The 23,807-nt window shown below is 42.7% G+C and overlaps 1 protein-coding gene across 4 annotated transcripts in view; it reads left to right on the forward strand.

The window, feature by feature from the left end:
- Positions 1-23,807, forward strand: part of MARCHF6 (membrane associated ring-CH-type finger 6) — a 1,314,422-nt gene that overhangs the window by 523,566 nt on the left and 767,049 nt on the right. For all 4 annotated transcript variants that reach the window (XR_012244456.1, XM_073630743.1, XM_073630744.1 and 1 more), the window contains one exon: positions 9,540-9,598. Coding sequence is in view for 3 of the 4 variants with exons in the window: in XM_073630743.1 (XP_073486844.1) it covers positions 9,540-9,598 (59 nt within the window). In the remaining variant the exon portion in view is untranslated. The remainder of the gene's footprint in view (positions 1-9,539; positions 9,599-23,807) is intronic.

The following is a 23,807-nucleotide window of genomic DNA, read 5'->3' on the forward strand; positions in this document are numbered from 1 at the left end:
TGAACAAGCTTTAAAGGAATACATATCAATTAATAATACAACAGACATCTCCCCAATAACACTGTGGGAAGCTCATAAGCCTGTCTTGCGTGGTACAATACAAAGACAAATGGCACTATTTAAACGGGAACGCAAAAATCTAGCAAAAAAACTAGAACTCAATTTTAATGCAGCCTACATATCATTTCAAGATAATCCATCTCAGAGTACAAAATCTCATCTGGAAAAATCTAGATTGGAATACGATCTATTTCTCACTGAGTCAGTTGATAAATCCCTCAAACGCTCCAAACACAATTTCTACATGAATACAAACAAACCAGGTACATATTTGGCTTGGGCATTAAATTCAACTAACAAATCTTTCAAACCAATACGTTTGAAATTATCAAAAAATGTTTACACTTGTAATCCAGTTAAAATAGTCCATAAATTTCACTCACATCTCGCAACTTTATACAAGACAAACAATGAATTTAATCCTACAGAGGCTGAATCCTTCTTCTCAAAAATAACCTTACCTGAGTTATCTCAGAATCAAAAAAGCAGTTTGGATGAGCCTATAACTATAGATGAAGTTGCTAACGCCATAAAAGACCTAAAACTCAACAAAAGACCAGGCCCAGACGGCTACTCGGCTTTATACTATAAAACATTCTCAGAAATACTCTCTCCCATTCTCACTGAAACTTTTAACAAACTTCTAGATGGACATTCTTTTCGGCAAGAAACACTAATGGCAATTGTTTGTATGATCCCAAAACCCCTTTCTGATGATACTTCCTGTGTGAATTATCGGCCTATCTCTCTGTTAAACCTCGATATTAAATTATTAGCAAAAATAATAGCAAAACGCCTCAATAGCATTATAGGAAAATTAATACATAGAGATCAAGTAGGCTTCATGCCAAATAGACAGGCAGGCGATAATATACGCAGGGCAGTGTTATTGGCACATATTGCTAAAAAACGGAAAATCCCTTTATGTTTTCTATCTCTCGATATTAAGAGGGCATTTGACACAGTATCCTGGCAATATATGCAATATTCATTACAAAAATGGGGTTTTGAACCCCACTTTTTAACATGGATCAAAGCATTATATAATAAACCCAAAGCCTATATAAAATATGCTGGATACAAATCTGAAGCCTTTAATATCGAAAGAGGTACCCGACAGGGTTGCCCATTATCTCCCTTATTATTTGCCCTTATACTCGAACCCATGGCCCAGTACATCAGAACAAACCAAACTATAACTGGCATTGAAGTAGGAGGTATTACACACAAATTATGTATATTTGCAGACGATATATTACTTTTTCTGTCATCACCACAGGTCTCTGGTCCTAACTTAATACCAGCTCTTGATGGATTTGCAGCCCTATCCGGCCTTATGATTAATCCTAAGAAATGCCTAGTGCTTAATATTTCACTCACAAACATGGAATTGATCCCGGCTAGGGCTGCACTCCCATTCACATGGGCAGAAAAATCAATCCCATATCTTGGAATTCATTTAACAGCATCTCATTCTGACTTATTCTCAACCAATTATCCTCCTGTATTAAGACAGATCACAAATCTAATAAAACAATGGTCGCAACTTCCTTTACCCTGGATAGGGAAGATTAACGCAATCAAAATGACTATTCTACCCAAATTGCTTTATCTATTCAGAGTCCTCCCTATTCCAATTCCTTCCTATTTTTTGAGAATAGTACAAAAAAGAGCAACTTCGTTTATATGGGGCTCTTCTAAACCACGTATACCTATACACACACTACATCTTCCCAAAAATAAAGGAGGCCTGGGATACCCTAATTTTACTAACTACTACAGAGCAGCACATTTGGCCAGTCTGTCCAAATACCATGCAAAACAGGAAATCCCATTATGGGTATTTATAGAGGCTTCAGAAAATGACCCTCTATTAATATCAAATTTATTATGGCTTGATCCTAAAGACCGCTTTAAAATTCATAATCCCATAACTAAACACTTCTTATCTCTCTGGGATAAACTAAAAACCAAATATCAGTTACAATCTCCACACAATCCTCTCCTTTCTTTTATCAGAAATCCGGCCTTTTATCCGGCATGGATCTACCCATATTCTTTTAAAGCTTGGACAACATCAGGCATTCAGACACTAAATGACTTCATAGCATCTAAATCATTCCTTTCATTCCCATCACTTAGAGAAAAATATGATCTACCAAACTCTGAGATATTTAGATATCTCCAAATCAAAAATTTCTATACACCATTCCTAAAGGGGGATACACCATTATCCCAATTATCCATTTTTGAATCAATCTGTACAAAAGATCCATTTGCTAAAGGTACAATTTCATCACTTTATAATCAATTATATGGAGTAGCAAATCTTAATAGACCCTCTTACGTTCAGAGGTGGGAGGAGGACCTGGGACGAACTTTAGAAGACACGGACTGGTCTAACATATGGCTCACATCTAAGTCATCTTCACCCAACATCTTAGCACTGGAGACAAATTATAAAGTCCTAACTCGCTGGTACCTTGTACCCGCTAGAGTGGCAAAATATTCACCTAATACCTCAGCTCTTTGTTTTCGAGGATGCCCAGAAATAGGCACATATTTACACATATGGTGGACGTGCCCAGTAATCCAAACCTTCTGGAAGGAAGTCTTCGTGATTGCATCTAAAATATTTAAAAAAATAATACAACCAGATCCATATTTAACTTTACTTAATCTAAAACCGGAATGGTTAACACTCTCTCAATTCAAACTTATGATCCAACTAATAACGGCTGCAAAACAAACAGTGGCCAGGGCATGGAAATCTCCTACATTGGTACTAGCAGAAACAATTCACAGAATGAATAATACAATGTCCCATGCTAAGATGGTAGCCATCAATCAAAATCAAATTCCAAAATTTGAAAAACTTTGGCATCCTTGGATAAAACAACAGTTCCTGTCAAACTTCAATGACTCTGTCCTGTTGCCATGGTAACAGATTAAATGACTTACAGAGACACCCATTCTAAGGCTTCAAAGAGAACTAAAAAGAATAATAAACTGACGAGCGGGACAACCTTGTGGACCATACCTCTACCTTTCAACCCTTTTTCTTCTTTCTCTTTCCTTTTCTCCACCTTACGATTAAAGCACATTATCAGAATTTATTTGACCTATATACACTCTACTTGTAAACAATATGTATAGTAGGTATAAATCATTTAAATACCTACAAAAGTAACTAAGGAAATGATATATATCTTTAATTTAGGTTTACGTGAACCCAATGTTTAATATTTGAAATTTCATGATATTTACCTATATAAACCCTACTGTAAAACAATGAGCTTACTTTATAGATCCTTGTAAACTTACTTTATGTATCTTTATAACATTGTATACTCAATAAACTTCTTTTGACAAGGAAGCTCCCGGTAATCAATACAGAGACGTAAAGAGTGATCCTTTTTTTCCACGAAAAAGATGCCTGCCCCAGCTGGTGATGTGGAAGGACGGATGAACCCTTTCTTCAGGTTTTCATCTATATAGAAACAAGAGGTATAGGTTAGGACTTTATATGAGACCATGACCATCCGGTACACAGGTCTCCATCCAATTATATCTGAGAAAAATAAGGGGACTAGGGGAAAAAAGGGGGACAATGGGGACTTTATATGAAACACATCACTAGGGCAGGCTGAGTCATCAGATGTAAAAAAATGTAAATTTATTGATACCACATGAGAAACAAGGTGCAAATAGATGATACTCGCATATAGTCAATAGATAAGGTACAAAGTATGTAAAACATGGCAGTAGAACATATAATAGTAGCATAGTAACATGTTATACATTGTAACATAGGTAGATTGCAGCATCATCAAAATTACACCCCACATGTGTATACGTAATTCATATTGTATTAAAATCCAACTGATGGCTAAAACACTAAAATGCCCATGATAGATACATATTCGTTGTGACATGTCAAGAAGTTATGAATGTTCAGTTGTATTGCTCGATGCGTTTCGTGGAAGTTTGTCCACTCATCAGGAGCAGCTATCTGGAAATATCTAAAGTAACGTATAAAGTAGTAATTAATAATATTTAATTACAACAGGAAGAGGGGAAGCAAAACCGCTAGTCCTAACACTCTTACCTGTAGATATAGGGTATAATAGTAGTAGGGCATATATAGGAAAGTTCATGATGGTAGGAGATAACCAGGGGTGGACACAACAACCCCACGGGAGCTGAGGAGGCAACCAAGAGGCGGCAGGGCGAGGCAGCTCAGGACGCTGTAGAGCAATGGGTAGTGAAAAAGTTCACCTAGGTTTCCAACAAGGTGGTGTAAGATAGAGCATTGACCCAAGGTAACTGTAGATAAATAAAATAAAATACGTATAGGTAAAAAACAAGTAATGTTGGATGACCACTAGGTGGAAGATCAAGTGTGGGACAAGGTGAAGTGACAGTGAAGTGAACATAGGAAAAACAGACAGATAGTGTCTGGGAGACCGGTGGAATGAACGAACAAAGAAAGACCCCTTTTTTCCCCTAGTCCCCTTATTTTTCCCTTCATCTATATAGGTTTTCAAGGTGCCCAGCTCCTGCTCAGTTAGAGGGAAAATCCTCCCGAAAGGGACTTCAGTACCCGGTAAAAGTTCTATTGGGCAATCATAGGGTCTATGTACTGGAAGGGTTTCTGCCACCTTTTTACTGAACACATCCAGGAAATCCCGGTAAGGTTCGGGAAGATCTTGGTTGGACTTAGTTTCTGAGTCCATGCACAGGCATTGGGAGGAAGTTAAAGGAGTCCCTCGTAAGCAATGTTGTTTGCAATATTCAGAAGAGAACTGGATCTTGCCCGTAGACCAGTTGATACTAGGATTGTGGGCCTGTAGCCAAGGTATTCCTAGGATAATTGGGAAGAGGGGAGAGGAGATGACATCTAGGCGTAAAAGTTCCTGATGTTCCGGGCCAATGGTGGCCAATAGGGGAACCGTTTCTTGGGTAACAGGTCCGGAGCGGAGGGTGGAGCCGTCCGCTAAGAAAACTGCCAGTCCCTGGGCTTTAGTTTGAGTAGGGATGTGATGGTTTTCGACGAAGGTCCGGTCAATGAATCCACTACATGCTCCCGAATCAATGATGACCGGTACTGGGATGCTCCTTCCAGGTAACTGTAATACAATGGAAAATGTTAGGTGGTTACCGACACTGGGTAAGACAGGTGCACACAACGAGGAGGACGGCAGGCACTTACGTCTTTTATTGGGGCATGCTTTTGCAAAGTGTCCAGGCTCCCCACAGTACAGGCACAGATTGAGTGTGCGTCTGCGTGTCTTTTCCTCTGGGGTCAGAGAGGGACGGAGCAGTCCCAACTGCATGGGCTCAGGGGCTTCCTGGGCTGGAGTAGACGAGACAAGCGGAGCTTGGTTCGGGGCACTAGGGACCCTGGGCAACATCCAGGTGAGGCGTGGGTGGCCAGCAGATCTCTCAGAGCGTCTCTCTCTGAGGCGGCGGTCAATCTGGATTGACAAGTTGATTAATTCTTCAAGTGTCTGAGGTACCCCCACCCGTGCTAATTCATCCTTTAGGGGATCCGACAGCCCCAGCCGATATTGGTGACGCAAGGCTGCGTCATTCCACTCCGTATCGGAGCTCCAACGCCTAAATTCCACAGCGTAATCTTCGGCCACTCTGCGGCCTTGTTGAAGGGAATGCAAGGCGGTTTCTGCCGTGGCTGTTAGCTGAGGGTCCTCATACAGCTGAGACATGGCTAAGAAAAAGTCACTCAGAGAATCTAGAGATTGGGCCTTTTGCTCCAGCAGATGGTGGGCCCAGGTCTGAGGCTCGCTGGTTAACAAGGATATGACGAACCCCACTTTGGTAGCCTCCAAGGAGAACGTACGGGGTTGTAATGCAAAGTATAGTTCACATGCGTTACGGAACGCCCGGAACTTGCTACGATCTCCGGAAAACTTTTCGGGTGTAGGCACCCGGGGCTCTGGTGGAAGCATAACTACAGAAGGTGCTGAGGCAGGATTAGCAGATACTGTTCCCAGAGGAGGAGCCGAGAGGGCCTGGACCTGTCCTTCCAGTCTGGTATAGCCCTCCTGTAGGCTTTTGACAGCTTGGGTAAGACCCGCTAGATGTCTGCACAGTTCATCCATGGGGGAGGCCCCCTGCCCGGACTCAGTCATGGCTGCCTGATACTGTCAGGTCCCACACTTACCAGACAGATGAGTCCGCTTGGGCAGAGGGTAGGCTCCCTTACGTATCCGATTCGGGGCCCCTGGTAGAGTAGACAGGAGGCCCACGAGTGCGGAATGGTATGAGGGCCTGAAGCTAGGGTCCTGGAGCAAGATGGTCTGGCAAGCAACCGGTAGAGCTTCAGGGCTGGATGGAGCAGATGCTGAGCAGGAGCTAATCAGGCTGGTCACACACAGGCAGAGGTCGGCAACGGGCTGGCAGCAACGGTACAAGGGAGAAGGCAGAAACAAGGTCAGACAAGCCGGGGTCGGGTTCAGGCAGCAATCAAGGGAGGTCCAAAGGCAAGCCGGGTCACAACGGGTAAACACTACGGAGATACAGGAACACAAGATGATCACGGAACAAGACACGGAGCTGTTTGATCAGGCAGCACCGAACAGGGACAGAGGCAGACTTAAATAAGCTGATTGGCGCCAAAACGCCGCGCACGTGTGTACGCCGATTCGCCAAAGCGCCGCGCGCCCCCGCACACGCCCGAGCGCGTTCCCGATGCCGGCGTGCACGCCAACGCCACCGGGCACGCCTGCGGTAACGCCCATAGGCGAACGCGCGCACGCACATCCGCCCGGACGCCACCCTGCACGCCACGGCCGGTCAGACCAGACACGCCAGCGCCCCCCGGAACACGCGCCCCAGCACGCACGGAGACACGGGCACCAACGCGCCCCGCCGTGCACCGGCGCCCAACCAGGTAACCTCTCTGACAATACCGCCTCAGTACTTTAAACAGATTCACTCCTTATTCATCAAATTCATGTGGGCGCACAAGAGACCGCGCACTCCCCGATCCCAACTATCCCTGCCTAAATATAGTGGAGGTATTGCACTTCCTGACGTATTCAAATACTACCAGGCTATGCACCTGGGGGGACTTATAGACTGGAACCGTCATTTAACTGGCAAACTCTGGGTACAAATTAAACAAGCCCAAACATCTTACTGAAGGGGCACCGTGGTGCTATGATCATCTCCCGCCTAACCTAAATCTACACCCCCTGATAGGCCCTACAGTATGTACCTGTTCACAGGCGGTTAAAAAACCCCTCTCTTGTCCGCAGACTCTCCCTTGATGCCCATCCTTGGGAATCCGAAATTCCCCCCAGGTCTGAGAGACCATCATTTCTCCACCTTGCAACAGAATAACGGCTTTCAAGCATCGCACTTTTTACTATTGGGCGGCTGGCCGTCCGTATCAGCATTAATGGAGCCCATGGGTTCCTTTCACCTGCTGTTTTGGAATGCCTTGCAGCTTTATCGCTTTCTCCACTCCCTAAAGACCCCAGGAAGATTCAGTCGACAACTATCCACATTTGAAGAGTACTGCTCTGATGATGGGATATTGACGCAAGTGCTCTCAAAGATGTATAGCTTACTGGAACAACCACACTTACCCTGAATGGGAAAATGGGAGATTGAGGTGAACTGTAAATTCACGATCAGTTAAAGACAGAATATGATTAGGTTCTCGTTGAAGTCATCCATCTGCACTAGGATTCAGGAAACTAATCACAAAATACTGACACCGTGGTACCATACCCCACAGATGTTGCATAAATCTTATCCCGAAATGCCTGATCATTGCTGGAGATGCCAGGAGGAGGGAGGTACGATGTTACACATTTTCTGGTCCTGTCCAAGGATAGCACCATACTAAAGGGAAGTACGGAACATTATTCAAAAATTCACCGATTACAAGATACCAGATGATCCAGCTTTTTTCTTATTGCACGTTACGACTATTCCAGCTAAAAAATATAAGAAATCTATTTTACGACATCTAGTAAATGCCGCTAAGGCATGCATCCCTCTGAAGTGGAAAATTGCATCACCCCCTACTGTCAGATGCTAGCTCCGTAAAGTGTAAGAGATCAATAAGATGGAAGATCTCACATTTTCAGCACAAAATAACCAAGAAATGTACTCTAAGTCATGGAGATAGTGGAATATGTTTTATGTTTATCCTCTCTGAAGAGGGTTTGACCCTGCTCAACTCATGATTGTCGAGCGTAGGTATCATAACTGGATGCCCGATAACTAAGATATCCACCGCTTACTGTCGCTATGTGACAATGTGAATGGGACCTGACAACTGAGTCTCTCTGTCCACTCCCTCCTATGCAAGCTGATTGTACAATATCTGTACAATTTCCTTTAGATTTACCAGAATTATGGAATAGGGGGACCCACCTGATCAATCTGTTCAATTTGTATGAAATCAGACAGACCCTTGTACTACATAGCTGATGGGAGATCTAAATGTACAATCAGATTGCATAGGAAGGTGGTTGAAGGTAGTATTGTAATGAGGGAGGTGTGGTCCAGAGTAGTGAATACACCCTATTGCACCCTCTTCTGTGATACAACAAGGAAGTGAAGGCTTCTGGGAGATGACCTAACTTCCTAGTGAAAGCTGAGGAAGTGATGGAATCTGGAAATCCTTTTAAAAATACAAATAAACTGATAAGATTTTAAATATCCTGTGGATTAGGTAATTGAAAGAAAAGCACATTGGACCAGAAATTGCATTGGAAAACGCTTCTATTTATTATGAAAACTGAAGCACTGCCAGAAAAGGTTAACTTATGCTTTAAGATGGCCTTTAGCAATTGGTCCCCCTTTTTAGATATAATAATTATATCAAGACTAATTGATATAGGAACAAGGAAAATTCATTGTTCTAAAATTAGGCATTTTGTTAAGTGTTTTTATAAGCTGATGATTATAATTAATGCATATTATATTTAGGTGATGCACTTTTTGGGAGTAACTGTTAGATTCCTTCTTCGCTTTCATTCCTTTGGATGTTTGCTTTTGGGGTATTTCTCACACATGCTAATCTCCTTAAATTTGTTCCTGCTCTAAGCTAAACCCTCAGTTGGGAGCAAACGTATTCAAGTAAAAGAGAGTGTGGCCTCCTGTTCCTAATTCAGCCAGGCAACTGGGATTCTCAAATGCAATGGCCGCTTTTATTATACTCATATGTCCCAATAAAAGGAATGTCTTTTATTTTGCCAGACTGTGAAGACTATAATAAAACGTAGACGAGAGTTCATAAACTGAAAAAAAGTTATTTTTTTCTCGCAGTTATGGAGACCTAGTTACCATACATTGCTAAAAGTTGTCTCCTTACATAATCTATATTGCATATTTTATACCTTCTTATGAACTCGTGGAACGAGCAAATTTGTGTGTGTTATATGGCATGTGTCTGTTTCACCTAGCAATTAGGCACATAACTGTTCCCCTTTCTCTTGCAGCATTTTGTCCTTATCACATTGGTCATTTTTCTGTTGTTGGTCTTGGATTTGAAGACTATGTAAGTATAATTCATTCACTTGCAAGGTCTGTTTAAAAACCACAAAGTCAAAAATGAATTCTCCTTTTTGGAGCTTTAATAAAATTAGTATGTGTTTGCACATTATTATAGTTTGTAATTTAACATATGTGCCTATTTTATAAGTTAATAATTTGTATGTATTGACACATAATTTAATAACAATTTTTTATCTGCAAAATCCTTAAAACAGAAATGTACCCACAACAGTTTGATAACAATTCATGTTCTTTAACAAAAGACCATACAATCTGCATTAATAATTATGCTACCAAAAGCTTAGTTTGTGCTGTAAACTGCTACCTGCATTGCTCTTGTTTCTTCTTGCTGGATGCTGCCGTTTTGCTGAAGCCCAGAGCAGACACTTCCTTGCTGAGAACTCTCATTTTCTGTAATTAAAATTATATACATTTCTGATTATAATAGGTAGTCTTGCGGGCAACTAGAATAAAATTTGTGTAATAAATGCAAGCAACAAGTAACACACTCCCAATATAAATGTGCAAATAAAACTCAAAACAAATAATGTTGTGCTGGTGTTACTAAGTGGTTGGATACATTTATTGTCTCAATTCTCTGGTGCCAATATGAGTGCCATCATAATAAAATGTAAATAAACAATAATATAATACAATAATATACATTCATGTATATTTCTTCTTATAATATATATCCCGCGCTTAAGTGCAATTAAATGGTTAATGAATAATGTCAGAAAAAAGTTTTAACTTGTCGAGTGTGATGAACCCTCTGTCCTCAAACAGAACTTTGTCCGTTGTCAATGCTTCCTCTGTCCAGAACCAGCACTATCCAAGACTCTTTAGCCCACCCAGTCACCAGACCACATCAGTCTTGGAGTACATCAGGAATAGCCTTTATTTGAGATCTCACACAAATATATACACAAGGATGACAATACAAACTGTAACCAGAAATCTAATTAACATGAGCTAATTATCTAATCCTTTAGACAGCCTAGGTGACTCAGAGACATGACCTTTAGGACAGACTTGCCGTTTTTTTAGCTCAGAAGACACAACATTATAAATAGAAACACAGAAAACCTTCTCACAATAGCAGAGTTTATTAACACAAACAACAATGGGTGAAAGACTCTTAGAGCCCACACTAGCCTTTTTTACAATAAACACATTATAGCAGACAACAGACAAGTGGCTGGAGTTGATGGCATCAGCGTCTTTTATGAGCCCCAACATTATGAAGCCATCACTATAATATGGCATATACAGGGATCCCAGACTCTGTGTGTTTTGGGGGGACATGGACTTGAATCCAAAGTAACACTACTTCAAGGTTCCCAGGCATACAGCTCACAATGAGTATTGTTCCCTTAAAATCCAGGGCCCATAATCAATCCAAAAGCCTCTGTCCCGGCTAGGTCTGTCACATTAGGTCTTCACAAATCCTCAAAAATCCATGCTTTGTATCAATTCCCTCATAAGAAATGTGCTCACCTCATAGAGTGTGACCTCACACTTAAGTTTGGTCAAATAAAGCTTTTTAGTCACCCAGACTAAACCAATCATGCTTTCCTCCTTGTTGCTCCATTGATGTACCTCCATTGTGACTCAATGTTTATGAGAAAGAGCTCCAAATAGTGCTTATATCGTTTTAAACAATATTCAATTTATTAGAAAATGTGCATAGAACTCACATTTAAAAGGTGCTCCAGTGATATTATTCATTAACTATTTAATTGCACTTAAGCATGGGATTTATATTAATATAAGAAGAAATATACATGAATGTATTATATTGTATTATATTGTTCACATGTTATTATGATGGCACTCCTATTGACACAGGAGAATTGAGATACTAAGTGGTTGGATACATTTATTAACACCAGCACAGCATTATTTATTTTGAGATCTACATTTCTGGCCTTGATTATATGTTTTGGCTTAAGCCGGCCATAGTCGGTTCAAAATTTGGCTGGTACAGCAAGAACCAGAGAAATTTTGATCCATGTATGGGCAGGCTGGTTGAACTGAAGTCGATCTATTGACCTTCAGTAGAACTAGCCTGCTGTTTTTTTTTTTCCTGCGATCGTTGCCAGCGGCTATAGCCACAAGCAGTGATCAATGTATTCTGACAGCTGGGAAATCTTTTGTTGTCGGAGGGATTCCCAACTCAACACTGAATGTGTTGATGGGTTAATCAAGCAATTTTCTTTCCTTCAAATGCCTGTATAAGCAGCATTTTCTTTACGCATAGTGTGCTTAAGACCTTAAAGTGCTAAAGATCACAGGCTGCCATTGAGGTATGAAGAGAAAATTTCAGGGAGATAAGACAAGGCACTGTCCTTGTAGATTTAACTCTTTTGTGTCTTCTTGGCCGCAGAGTCTGTCACCTCTCCAGCTTTTTTCTTCCTCCCTGATCTGTGTTCCCTCTGTACAGTATGTGTCATTTCTGTTGCTTTCTTCCGTCAGCAACAGTAAATCTTAAAGGGGTTGTAAAGGTTCAGGGTTTTTATAAAAAACAAACTTGTCATACTTGCCTCCGCTGTTCAGTTGGTCTTGCACAGAGTGACCCCAATCCTCCTCTTCTGGGGTCCCTCAACGGCACTCCTGGCTCCTCCTCTTCTCGAGTGCCCCGTCGGAGAAGCGCTCTTTATTCACACAGAAAGCAAGACTCGGCCCTGCCCCCCGGCACCTGCGTCATTGGATTTGATTGACAGCAGCGGGAGCCAATGGCTGCGCTGCTATCAATCTATCCCATCAGGACACTGGCCCGGAGCTGGTGTGCTCGTTCCTGTCGTGGGAAACACAGGGCTCAGGCAAGTATAATGGGGGCTGGGAGGGGCTGCTGAGTGACAGAAGGTTTTACAACCCCTTTTAAACTGCAAAAACACACACAGGAGGGTGCAAACACCGAGTGCATTAGCACTATACAACTTTATTTAATGCAAAAAGACAATTGCATGCTCACATAAGTGACAACAGGCTCATCATATGAAACACCAGCCTTAAGTCATGCCATCTTTAAGGTGGGAAGGCTAACAGGTTTTGGGGGCCATGCCCCCTTCCTCAGGGTCCCGAGGAAGGGGACATTTCCCCTGAAACGCATCAACTTTCCCACCGTATAGGTGACATCACCTATGGCTGTAGTTTCTGTATGATAAGCCTGTTGTCACTTATGTTTGTGAGTATGCAATTGTCTTTTAACATTAAATAAACTTGTATGGTGGTAGTGCACTAGGCCTTTGCACCCTCCTCTATTTGTTTGGAGTTGTTTGAAGATTACTCGATCTGAGGACCGGATTGAGCATTACATTTGACCACCATTAGGTAGAGCTGCACAATTAATCGTTAAAAAATTGTGATCTCGATTCACTCCCTCTGACGATCTGTCCTGCTGAGTTTGCCGATTCTTTCATATAAACAAGTGGGGAGATTATTTGCTCACTCAACTGTCAAAGGAAAGCATCCGGGCAGTCTGCCAAGTTTAGAACTTGAAACATTGTAACGAACTTCCTTCTTATATCAAAGGGATAGAACTTCTGTGTAAACAAATAACCCGGGCAATCTGCCAAATTTTAAACAACGTGTAAATGCAGGAAGTTCACTTAAAGTCTAAATCTTTTTCTGACACTTCTTTCTTAAGTTAAAATCAATATTTTTTGCTAAAAAATACTTGGAACCCCCAAACCAGTGCGTCCAAGGCACCTGTCAGGGATTATCTAGCAACCTTTCAAGTGCTGGCTTTTCTATGATGGGATGTCCTAAATTGACCCAGTCTTTTGGTACTAGCCTACTACTAATTCCTTACTGGATTTGGTTCAATTTGGTCTTACTAGATTGCTTCACCCAATTTGAAGACCTTTCTTTCTGGACGCCCATAAAGGTGGAGGACAGCTTTCCCTGCTCACTATATATGCTATTACTTTTTTCTTTCCTTTTTGTGGAAAATAATATGCCAAAAGCTCCTGAGGAAGCGTTACTGAACGCGTAACATGTAGAGCAAGTCAAGCTATTATGATACACTGTCTCTTTTGAAACCTCACCTCTGCACCCCCATCTACAACTCACTTCTGAACTCCTGTCCGCAACTCATCTCTGCACCCCCAGCCACAACTCACCTTTGCACCCACAACTTACTATTACACACCAATCCACAACTCACCTGCACCCCATGTCCATAACTCATATCTGCACACCCACCCATGCACAACCCACCTCTGCACCCCCCCCACCCTTTTCCAACTCACATCTACATACCCACACTCTTTGGCAACTCACATCTGCATCGCCTGTAAACAACTCACCTCTGCGCCCTCTTTCTGCGACTCACCCCTGCGCCCTCTTTCTGCGACTCACCCCTGCGCCCTCTTTCTACGACTCACCCCTGCGCCCTCTTTCTGCGACTCTCCCCTGCGCCCTCTTTCTGCGACTCTCCCCTGCGCCCTCTTTCTGCGACTCTCCCCTGCACCCTCTTTCTGCGACTCTCCCCTGCGCCCTCTTTCTGCGACTCTCCCCTGCGCCCTCTTTCTGCGACTCTCCCCTGCGCCCTCTTTCTGCGACTCTCCCCTGCGCCCTCTTTCTGCGACTCTCCCCTGCGCCCTCTTTCTGCGACTCTCCCCTGCGCCCTCTTTCTGCGACTCTCCCCAGCGCCCTCTTTCTGCGACTCTCCCCTGCGCCCTCTTTCAGCGACTCACCCCTGCGCCCTCTTTCTGCGACTCACCCCTGCGCCCTCTTTCTGCGACTCTCCCCTGCGCCCTCTTTCTGCGACTCTCCCCTGCGCCCTCTTTCTGCGACTCACCCCTGCGCCCTCTTTCTGCGACTCACCCCTGCGCCCTCTTTCTGCGACTCACCCCTGCGCCCTCTTTCTGCGACTCACCCCTGCGCCCTCTTTCTGCGACTCACCCCTGCGCCCTCTTTCTGCGACTCACCCCTGCGCCCTCTTTCTGCGACTCACCCCTGCGCCCTCTTTCTGCGACTCTCCCCTGCGCCCTCTTTCTGCGACTCACCTCTTCACCTCATGTCTGTTATTCACTTCTGCGCCCCCCATGCTTCTGCAATTCACCTATGCACGCCTCCCCCTTCAATGACCACAGCTCACTTCTTCACACTTACCTCTTTTTACAGCTAACCTCTGCACCCCTGGCCACAACTCACCTTTGCACCTTTTCCTACAGCTTATCTATGCAACCCCCAACAGCTAAGCTTTGCATCTCTTTAACTCAGCTCCCTCTGTATCTCCTCAGCTTTGCATAAGATACCCCCCCCTTCTTTCTGACTTTATCCACGCGGTGTGGCTGCAACTCTTTTCACTTGCCAGGATCATCAGGCCATCTGGACGTCTGAAGTAATGCCCCACCCCGTACTCCTGCCCATGATCACACAGCACCGGGCAAGTGGACGCCAGCGGGAGAGATGCGCTCAGGGCTGTCACTAATAAGCACAGAACTGAGGCTTCTGTGTTTACTAGTGACAGTAGACAGCGGGGTGAGTACACCTGCGCTGAGCCTAGATGTCACGGAGGAGGTTAGGCGGAGCCTCCGTCAGTTGCCAATCACCGCCCTCCCTCCCCGGCCAAGTCACGCTGCTAGTCCCCGCCCTCCCTCTCCGGCCAAGTCATGCCGCTCTTTCGCCACTACAGGCTGCAGTAAGCCGCCTGCCTGGAGGTCTGTAGCTGGAACGGTTTGTGTGCGGGAGCCGGGACTCGGCAGAGGGGGACTTTTTTCGTGCAGGGATGCCGCCCCCCGCAAAGTGCCGCCCTAGGCCTGGGCCTTGTCGGCCTAGGCCAAGAAACAGCACTGGAGGCGGGTAAGGTGGGTAATTAAATAGATTGTAACAAGTCAAGTAAAGATTTGTCATGGTAAAGTGGTACACCTTACTACTGTACAATGTATAAAAAAAAAAGTACAAAATACAGAGGAGATAGCTGGGGTAGTGTCAACAACCCTAGCAGCAGAATCCCTCCATTCTGTTGCATGGGTTATGGGATTTTAGGCGTTAACTATCTTGGCAAGTAAATGACCAGTGTTTTCACCCTCCTCAAAATGATTGCTATAAAAAGAAGTGTTTCTGTTCACATTTTCTTAAGGGAAGGGAGGAATATACTTGACTCTGTAACCATGCCTGCTGATTCTCCATAGAGGGGGTACACTACAAAAGCCGTTTCGGCTCTAGCAACTCTATCCGCTACATGATGTTCCCATGTCCTTGAATTTTTCTTTATTTTAGCTATTTGAGAAATGAGAACTCCCCTAAGAAAGATCTTTATGGAGTCCCAGTAGATGAAGGTGCAGCTTGCGGTTTGTTAATTCTAATTAATTCTACAAGTAGAAAAAAAACTACTTCCTCTTTAGATGGGAGAAAGCATAACCAATATGGATTCATCTTCCACAGGGTATGGGTACTCAAAAACTGAAGGGATAACATTAAGATTAATAGAGTGGTCAGACAGCACTCTAGCAGCCTATTTTACATCCTGGGCAAAGTGCAGTAAAGAGGATGAACCTAGAGCCATATCTATTCTAGAAAGGGTCATATGTGAGCTAGAAAAACAGGCATATTCCTTATCCATGGAGTAACGGATCTGCCTTACATCTAACCATAATCTGGGCAAAAGATGTAGTCAGAGAGGCCACTGCCCTGGGCCCCATTTTATTTATCTAGTGAGGGGGTTAGGTAGGTATTAAAGTCCCCAACTGAGAGCCATGGGATCTCTGGTTTGTCCGAAGCAAAGTTAAAAAGATTACGGAATACTACTGGTGAGTAAGGAGGGATATAAATATTCACCAATTTACATGATTTTCTATATAAAGTACAATACACAAATATAAGTCTTCCCATACTGTCTAGCTGAACTTGCCTACAAATGAAATCCACCTCATTCACAATTAAAAGGGAGACTCCTCTAGAATATGAAGTATAGATATAATGAAATTGCCTAGCATACCGTGCATGTTTCAAATAACGCAGGTTTTCTTGAGGAGATACGTCTCCTGCAGGCAGATTACAGACGGAAACATACATTTTAAGGTAGTAAACATGGCCTGTCGTTTAACTGGGCCATTGAGACATTCCAGGGCACAAAAACATTATATTGACTATGCATAACATCTCAACAAATAATGCATGTGGGAGAATCTGAAGGGGCTACTTTAAATTGCTTTGCTTTAACATTTATTGAGGAACACATTAAATTTAAAACAGTTGGGTTATATGCTGCTACCTACTGCACAGGTCTGAACATTAGACCAAAAAATTAGCAAACAGAAAAAGGTCATGGCTCAGTTTCTTGCTAATGTCCTAAGAAGTTGTATGCCTTTTCTTCAGCCCTGCTGAAAAAAACAAAAAAAACCAAAAAAAACTCCTAGCTATATTATCCTAATTGTACAGTACAAGAGACAGGCTTGATATTCATAAACCCTGCATTATAGGCTGCTACCTTCAGTTGATTGGACACTAGCAAAGCATTTGAGGACACACCCCCTGGACCCCCCCTCATATCTCTACCCTACTCTGTGAGTTTTCCGTTTTTTTGGTAGTGTTCTAAGGTGATGGATTTCTTCTACTTTACAGAGAAATCACTCTTAGCTTAACTGATTTTTTTACTTTGGTTTCTTCAGTCTACTCTTCACTAACTTCTAATACAAAAATAGAAGCCGTGCAATCAAATCGGTGCAACTTTGTAAAGCTTTGGGAGCCACACCCGTGGGAATGGCCATGTTGCTTCGGGCACTGGATCCTGCTTGTACCTGGTGTAGTTACCTGTAGGGTGCTAAACAGTTCCAGAGCTTTGGTCCATCCCTATGGAACCCAGGCACTGAAGACCCATTGGGGGCATGTCCACTGCTGCTGGAAAATCTTGGACCCTGTATAGGGATCACAACATGGACCGTTAAGACCTGCTCACCCTGTTTATTGGACTGTTAATATAGCCCCATACCAATTCAACATAACTCTGTCACTTGTGTAGCGGTTTCGTTGCCACTAGTAACAAACATCCACCACCCTGCTGCCAGACCTTCATATATCATCTCTGAGAAAATGAACAGTCATTTGTTTTGTTTTGTTTTTAGGGGGTATAACTTGGTTGGGGAAAAGGGTATATGGGATGCCCATAGATCAAAATACTTAGCCATCATATTTATAGATTTTATAGATTGGAACTTCGTTTGAGTCTGAAGGAATGATGCGCATGTATAACAGCTACAGTCTCTTCCCTGCATCACCATGCAGACTATTGCTCCTCTGCTTAACTCCTGCAGACGATTGCTCCCAGAAACTCATCAATGATCGTGTAAGGGTGAAGTTCCCTGACATCATCTCCTCCTGCACAAACTTATGCTGTAACACATTCATTTCTTGTCACATCTTCTGTATGCAAAAGAACCCACTCTGTATAGTCTCTAATGCAGACTCCGGTTGCTGCTACTAGGCCAGAGGCATGCAGTACCTCTCCCCGGAGGCCTAGTAGTTTAATAGCATGTGTTGAACGGTGGACTACTGTTCCCAGCTAGCCCAGCTTGCAAATCCTGTGCCCTCGGCCACATCGATTTGACACTATTACCCACAGTCTCTCCTCTGATCTAGGACTCCTCATCAATGACCATGTAATGATGAGGACTTTACCAATGACCGTGTAAAGGTGAAGTTCCCTCACATTTCTTTCTTTCTCCCTGGGCCTCCTCCTGCGATTGGCGCACCCCCCCCCCCCCCAGATGGGGATGCCCTACTGCTGCTATCTAGTACTCCATTCTCCACTTCTCCCGCCGACAACTCCTCCCAGTGGCCTTTTACCTCAGCTTGAATAGGAGGCCCGCCCCCTGCCAATTCCAATTGGGGATTGGTCAGGGCTCCCACATGAGCTGCCTGCCACTCCAGTTCAAGGCCCTGCCCCTCTTCCAGAACATTCTCCCTGGAAGCAGGGGAGGCATCTCAGCACTGAAGCACAGGTGGTTACACCCACTGCTACACTAACCACTTCCTGACCCCAGATCAAAACAGACAGGCCTAACCTGAAGCATAGGCCTGCCTAAATTTACCTGTACTCACAGTTTCCCTAGCAAAAATCCTATGCTAGCACCTACCCTAAGGTAGAGGGTGCTACATTCGCTTTACACTTCTGTATATCCTGAATAGTGTTCATTTATACGTTAAACCACCAGAAAACCAGGAATGTGTTTGAAACCTATTCACTCATATGCCGCATACACACGATCGGACTTTCTACCAACAAAACCGTGGATTTTCGTTCAAAGGTTCTTGGCTCAAACTTGTCTTGCATACACACGGTCACACAAATGTTGGGCAACAATTCCGAACGTGGGAACTCGGTGAAGTTCGACGAGCCGAGAAAAAGGAAGTTCAATAGCCAGTGCGGCTCCTTCTGCTTGATTCCAAGCATACAAGAACTTTTGTGCGACGGACTTGTGTACACACAATCGTACTTTCCGACAACAAAGTTTTGTTGGCGGAAAATTTGATAATCTGCTAGCAAACATTTGTTTGCGGAAAGTCCGACAGAAAATGTTCGATGGAGCTTACACACGGGTGGACTTTCCGACAACAAGCTCACATCCAATATTTTGTGTGTACGTGGCAATACAGCATAAACTTTTCAAACTTTAAAAAAAAAAATTCACCTTTCTGAGCGTAGTCTCAGGTGGATGACTAGGTGTTGCATCACAACACTATTATTATCTAGAGCCCTATAAATGGTACCCAGCCATTTCCCCCTGCCCTTTTGCCCCAAGGATTTGGCTACATAACAGTCAACATTTATGTGCTGCATACTTCTTCATAGACATGTTTACCCTTTTACCTCACCCTACTCTGAGTACCCCACAGGGAAATACACTGACAGAAAACATTGACACCAAACCTGGCGCTAGGGAACCAAAGCCAAAACTAGTACAAATGGTAAAGTAATGTGTGGGAGAGGCACCATGAAGAGTTGGTAATGGTTAATGCAACCTTGTATCTAGAGGTTATCACCCTAGTGAAATATACTCAGAAGCAAATCAGTAGAAAAAAATGGGTGTACAAGGATAACCTCTCAGTATATCTATTCCAACCAAACACACATATAATGTATAAAAAAAAAAACAAAAAAACATATCTTTATTACAACACATGTATTAAAAGTATACCGACAATGGGGAGTACACTCCTATCATACAGGCAAAAATCAGACAATAGAAGAGTAACCAATGCATTTTGTGGCCGTAGCCGCTTCCTCTGGGCTTCAAGGTTTCTTCATCTGACACAATGCCTATTACATAGTTACATAGTTGGTGAAGTTGAAAAAAGACACAAGTCCATCAAGTCCAACCTGTGTGTGTCCTTTTTGTTAGTATTACATTGTATATCCATGTATGTTGTGGTAGTTCAGATGCCTAATAGTTTTTTGAAATTATCGATGCTCCCCGCTGTAACCACTGCCTGTGGAAAAGAATTCCACATCCTTACCGCTCTTACAGTAAAGAAGCCTCTACCCAGTTTAAGGTTGAACTGCTTCTTTTTTAATTTTAGTGAATTGCCGTGTGTCTTTTTAAATTCCCTTTCGCGGAAAAGTTTTATCCCTATTGTGGGGTCACCAGTACGGTATTTGTACATTGAAATCCTATCCCCTCTCAAGCGTCTCTTCTCCAGAGAGAATATGTTCAGTGCTCGTAATCTTTCCTCATAATTAAGGTCCTCCAGTCCCTTTATTAGCTTATTTGCCCTTCTCTGGACTCTTTCCAGTTCCAGCACATCCTTCCTGAGGAGTGGTGGCCAGAACTGGATGGCATACTCCAGGTGTGGCCAGACCAGAGTCTTGTAAAATCTGAGAATTATCGTTTTATCTCTGGAGTTAATCCCCTTTTTAATGCTTGCCAAAATTCTGTTGCATGCCATTGCTGAGCCTGTCATCTACTAGGACCTCCAGGCCCTTTTCCATCCTAGATTCCCCTAGAGGTTCTCCCCCTAGTGTATAGATTGCTTTCCTATTTTTGCCACCCAAATGCATTATTTTACATTTTTCTACATTTTACATTTTTCTACATTAAATCTCATTTGCCATGTAGCTGCCCACCCTTCTCCCCCTAGTGTATAGATTGCATTCCTATTTTTTCCACCCAAATGTATTATTTTACATTTTCTACATTATTTTACATTTTTCTACATTAAATCTCATTTGCCATGTAGCTGCCAACCCCATTAATTTGTTCAGATCTTTTTGCAAGGTTTCCACATCCTGCGGAGAAGTTATTGCCCTGCTTAGCTTAGTATCGTCCACAAATACTGAGATTTAGCTGTTTATCCCATCCTCCTGGTCGTTTATGAATAAATTAAATAGGATTGGTCCCAGGACAGAACCCTGGGGGACCCCACTTTCCACACCGTTCCATTCCAAGTACTCCCCATTTATCACCCTCTGAACTCGCCCTTGTGGCCAGTTTTTAATACATATACTCACCCTTTGAACCATGCCGACAGACCTTAGTTTGTACAGTAAACGTTTACGGGGAACTGTATCAAATGCCTTTGCAAAATCTAGATACACACATCTACGGGCCTTCCTTTATCTAGATGGCAGCTCACCGCCTCATAGAAGGTTAATAGGTTGGTTTGGCAAGAACGATTCTTCATGAATCCATGCTGATTACTGCTAATGATACCATTTTTATTACTAAAACCTTGTTTATAGACCCTTATCATCCCCGCCAAGAGCTTGCATACCATTGATGTTAGGCTAACTGGTCTGCAATTCCCAGGGATATATTTTGGCCCCTTTTTAAATATTGATGCTACATTGGCTTTTCTCCAATCTGCTGGTACCATTCCATTCTGTAGACTGTTCGTAAAAATTAGGAACAATGGTCTGGCAATTAGTTGACTGAGTTCCTTAAGGACCCTTGGGTGCAAGCCATCTGGTCCCAGTGACTTATTATTGTTAATATTTTCCGGTCTAATTTTAATTCTATCCTCTGTTAGCCATGAGGGTGCATCCTGTGACGTGTCATGAGGATAAATATTGCAGTTTTGGTTACTGAAGCCACCTGTTTCCCTCACGTTGATTGAGGAGAATAATAAATTCAATACCTTCGCTATATCTTTATCCTTAGTAACTAGATTCCCTTCAACATTCTTTATGGGGCCAATATGATCTGACCTTCCTTTCTTACTATTTATATACAGTTGTGCTCATAAGTTTACATACCCTGGCAAAATGTATGATTTCTTGGCCATTTTTCAGAGAATATGAATGATGATAACACAAAATCTTATTTTTTTTTTTTTCACTCATGGTTAGTGTTTGGCTGAAGCCATTTATTATCAATCAACTGTGTTTACTCTTTTTTAAATCATAATGACAACAGAAACTACCCAAATGACCCTGATCAAAAGTTTACATACCCTGGTGATTTTGGCCTGATAACATACACACCAGTTGACATAAAGGGGTTTGAATGGCTATTAAAGGTAACCATCCTCTCCTGTGATCTGTTTGCTTGCAATTGGTGTATGCGTATAAAAGGTGACAGAGAAAATTGAGTACTGTCCGTGATACTTTTTTTATTTGCACTAACATACAATTTTTCAGGACAAGCTTTCGGGGTATGTCCCCTTCTTCAAGGTCCAAGCAGTACTGATTCACAAATTTTTAAGCAGCATGTTAAAGAAGAAGAAAAAAAAAAAAGAGAAGACCAAACTCATACAAATCAATGGTAATAAAGATAGCAGCAGAGTTAGTGAGATAAGACAGAGGGAGAGCTATAGAATGCAGGGGGGATACTAGTCACAGAGGGGTCGTAAAACTTTAGCATAATGTGTAAGGAAACCAATATCTAAATTCAGGCCGTTATTTTTCATGTCAAAAAGAAGTATCATTCTTCAAATGTTTTCCTTTCCTGGATAGTTCTGAAATTCCCTTTTTGAGAACTAAAACATTGAGGTCTTCTATAGTGTGGTCCGGTTGTGAGAAATGATGTCCCACAGTGCATAAACTGTCTTCTTTATGTTCTTTGATGGTATGTCTGTGCAAATTCATCCTCGCTTGCAACTTCTGTCCTATTTCACCAACATAAGATCCTTTGCTGCACCTCTTGCATTGGATGAGGTACACGACATTACTGGAAGTACAGCTGTAAGATCCCATGATATTGAAGGTCCCATTTGTGTGTGTAACACTTTTGGATAGATTGATATGGTTGCATAGTTTGCAGCGTTTTTTATTGCAGGGTTTGCTTCCATTATTTGTGACTTCATAATCAGAGTGAAGTTTCCTGCTGATTAGTTTGTGTCTGAGGTTGGGTGGTTGTCTGAAAGCCAATAATGGGGGTTGTTGGAATATTCCTTTCAGAGTTTCATCCTTTGTTATAATGGGTTGTAAATCTTTGATTATCTTTTTGATCCCTTCAAGTGCTGGGTTGTATGTGGTGACTAGAGGTACTCGGTTATTTGTTTTTTTCTCTGTATTGGAGGAGATTTTCTCTTCGGGTTTTCAAGGCTGGGTCTATGCTGCTGTTGATGGTTTTGTCTTTGTAACCTTTCTTATGGAAGGAGTCTGACAGTGTTCTGAGATGTTTATCTCTGTCTTCTGGGTCTGAACAAATTTGGTGGTATCTGATGGCCTGGCTGTGTATGATGGCCCGTTTAGTGTGTTGGGGGTGAAAACTGGAACTATGAAGATAGCTGCATCGGTCAGTAGGTTTTCTGTATATCGACGTGTGAAGCTGGTCATCCCTGATATATACTGTAGTGTCCAGGAAGTTGACATGTGTTTTCGAATAGTCCATTTTTAGTTTGATAGATGGGTGAAAAGTGTTGATCAGTGAGAAGAATTGGTTTAGATTTTCTTCACCTTCAGTCCATATCATGAATATATCATCAATATAGCGATAATATCTGTATGGCTTTTGTTGTATGCTGTTCAGGAATTTGTCCTCCAGGTCAGCCATAAATAAGTTTGCATATTGGGGTGCCATTTTGCTTCCCATAACAGTACCCATACACTGGAGATAGATGTCTTTATTGAAAGTGAAGTAGTTTTGTGTAAGAATATATTCAATGAGCTGTGTCACATCCTCAGCTGTGTATTTGTGGTTTGGTGAGGATGATAAGAATCTGTGACATGCCGCCAACCCATCCTTGTGAGGGATGCTACTGTACAGAGCTTCTACATCCATAGTGACTAGAAGTGTATTTGGTGGTAATTGTTGTATATTGTT

Source organism: Aquarana catesbeiana, linkage group LG05 (genome assembly GCF_042186555.1).
Source record: "Aquarana catesbeiana isolate 2022-GZ linkage group LG05, ASM4218655v1, whole genome shotgun sequence".
Lineage (NCBI taxonomy): Eukaryota > Metazoa > Chordata > Amphibia > Anura > Ranidae > Aquarana > Aquarana catesbeiana.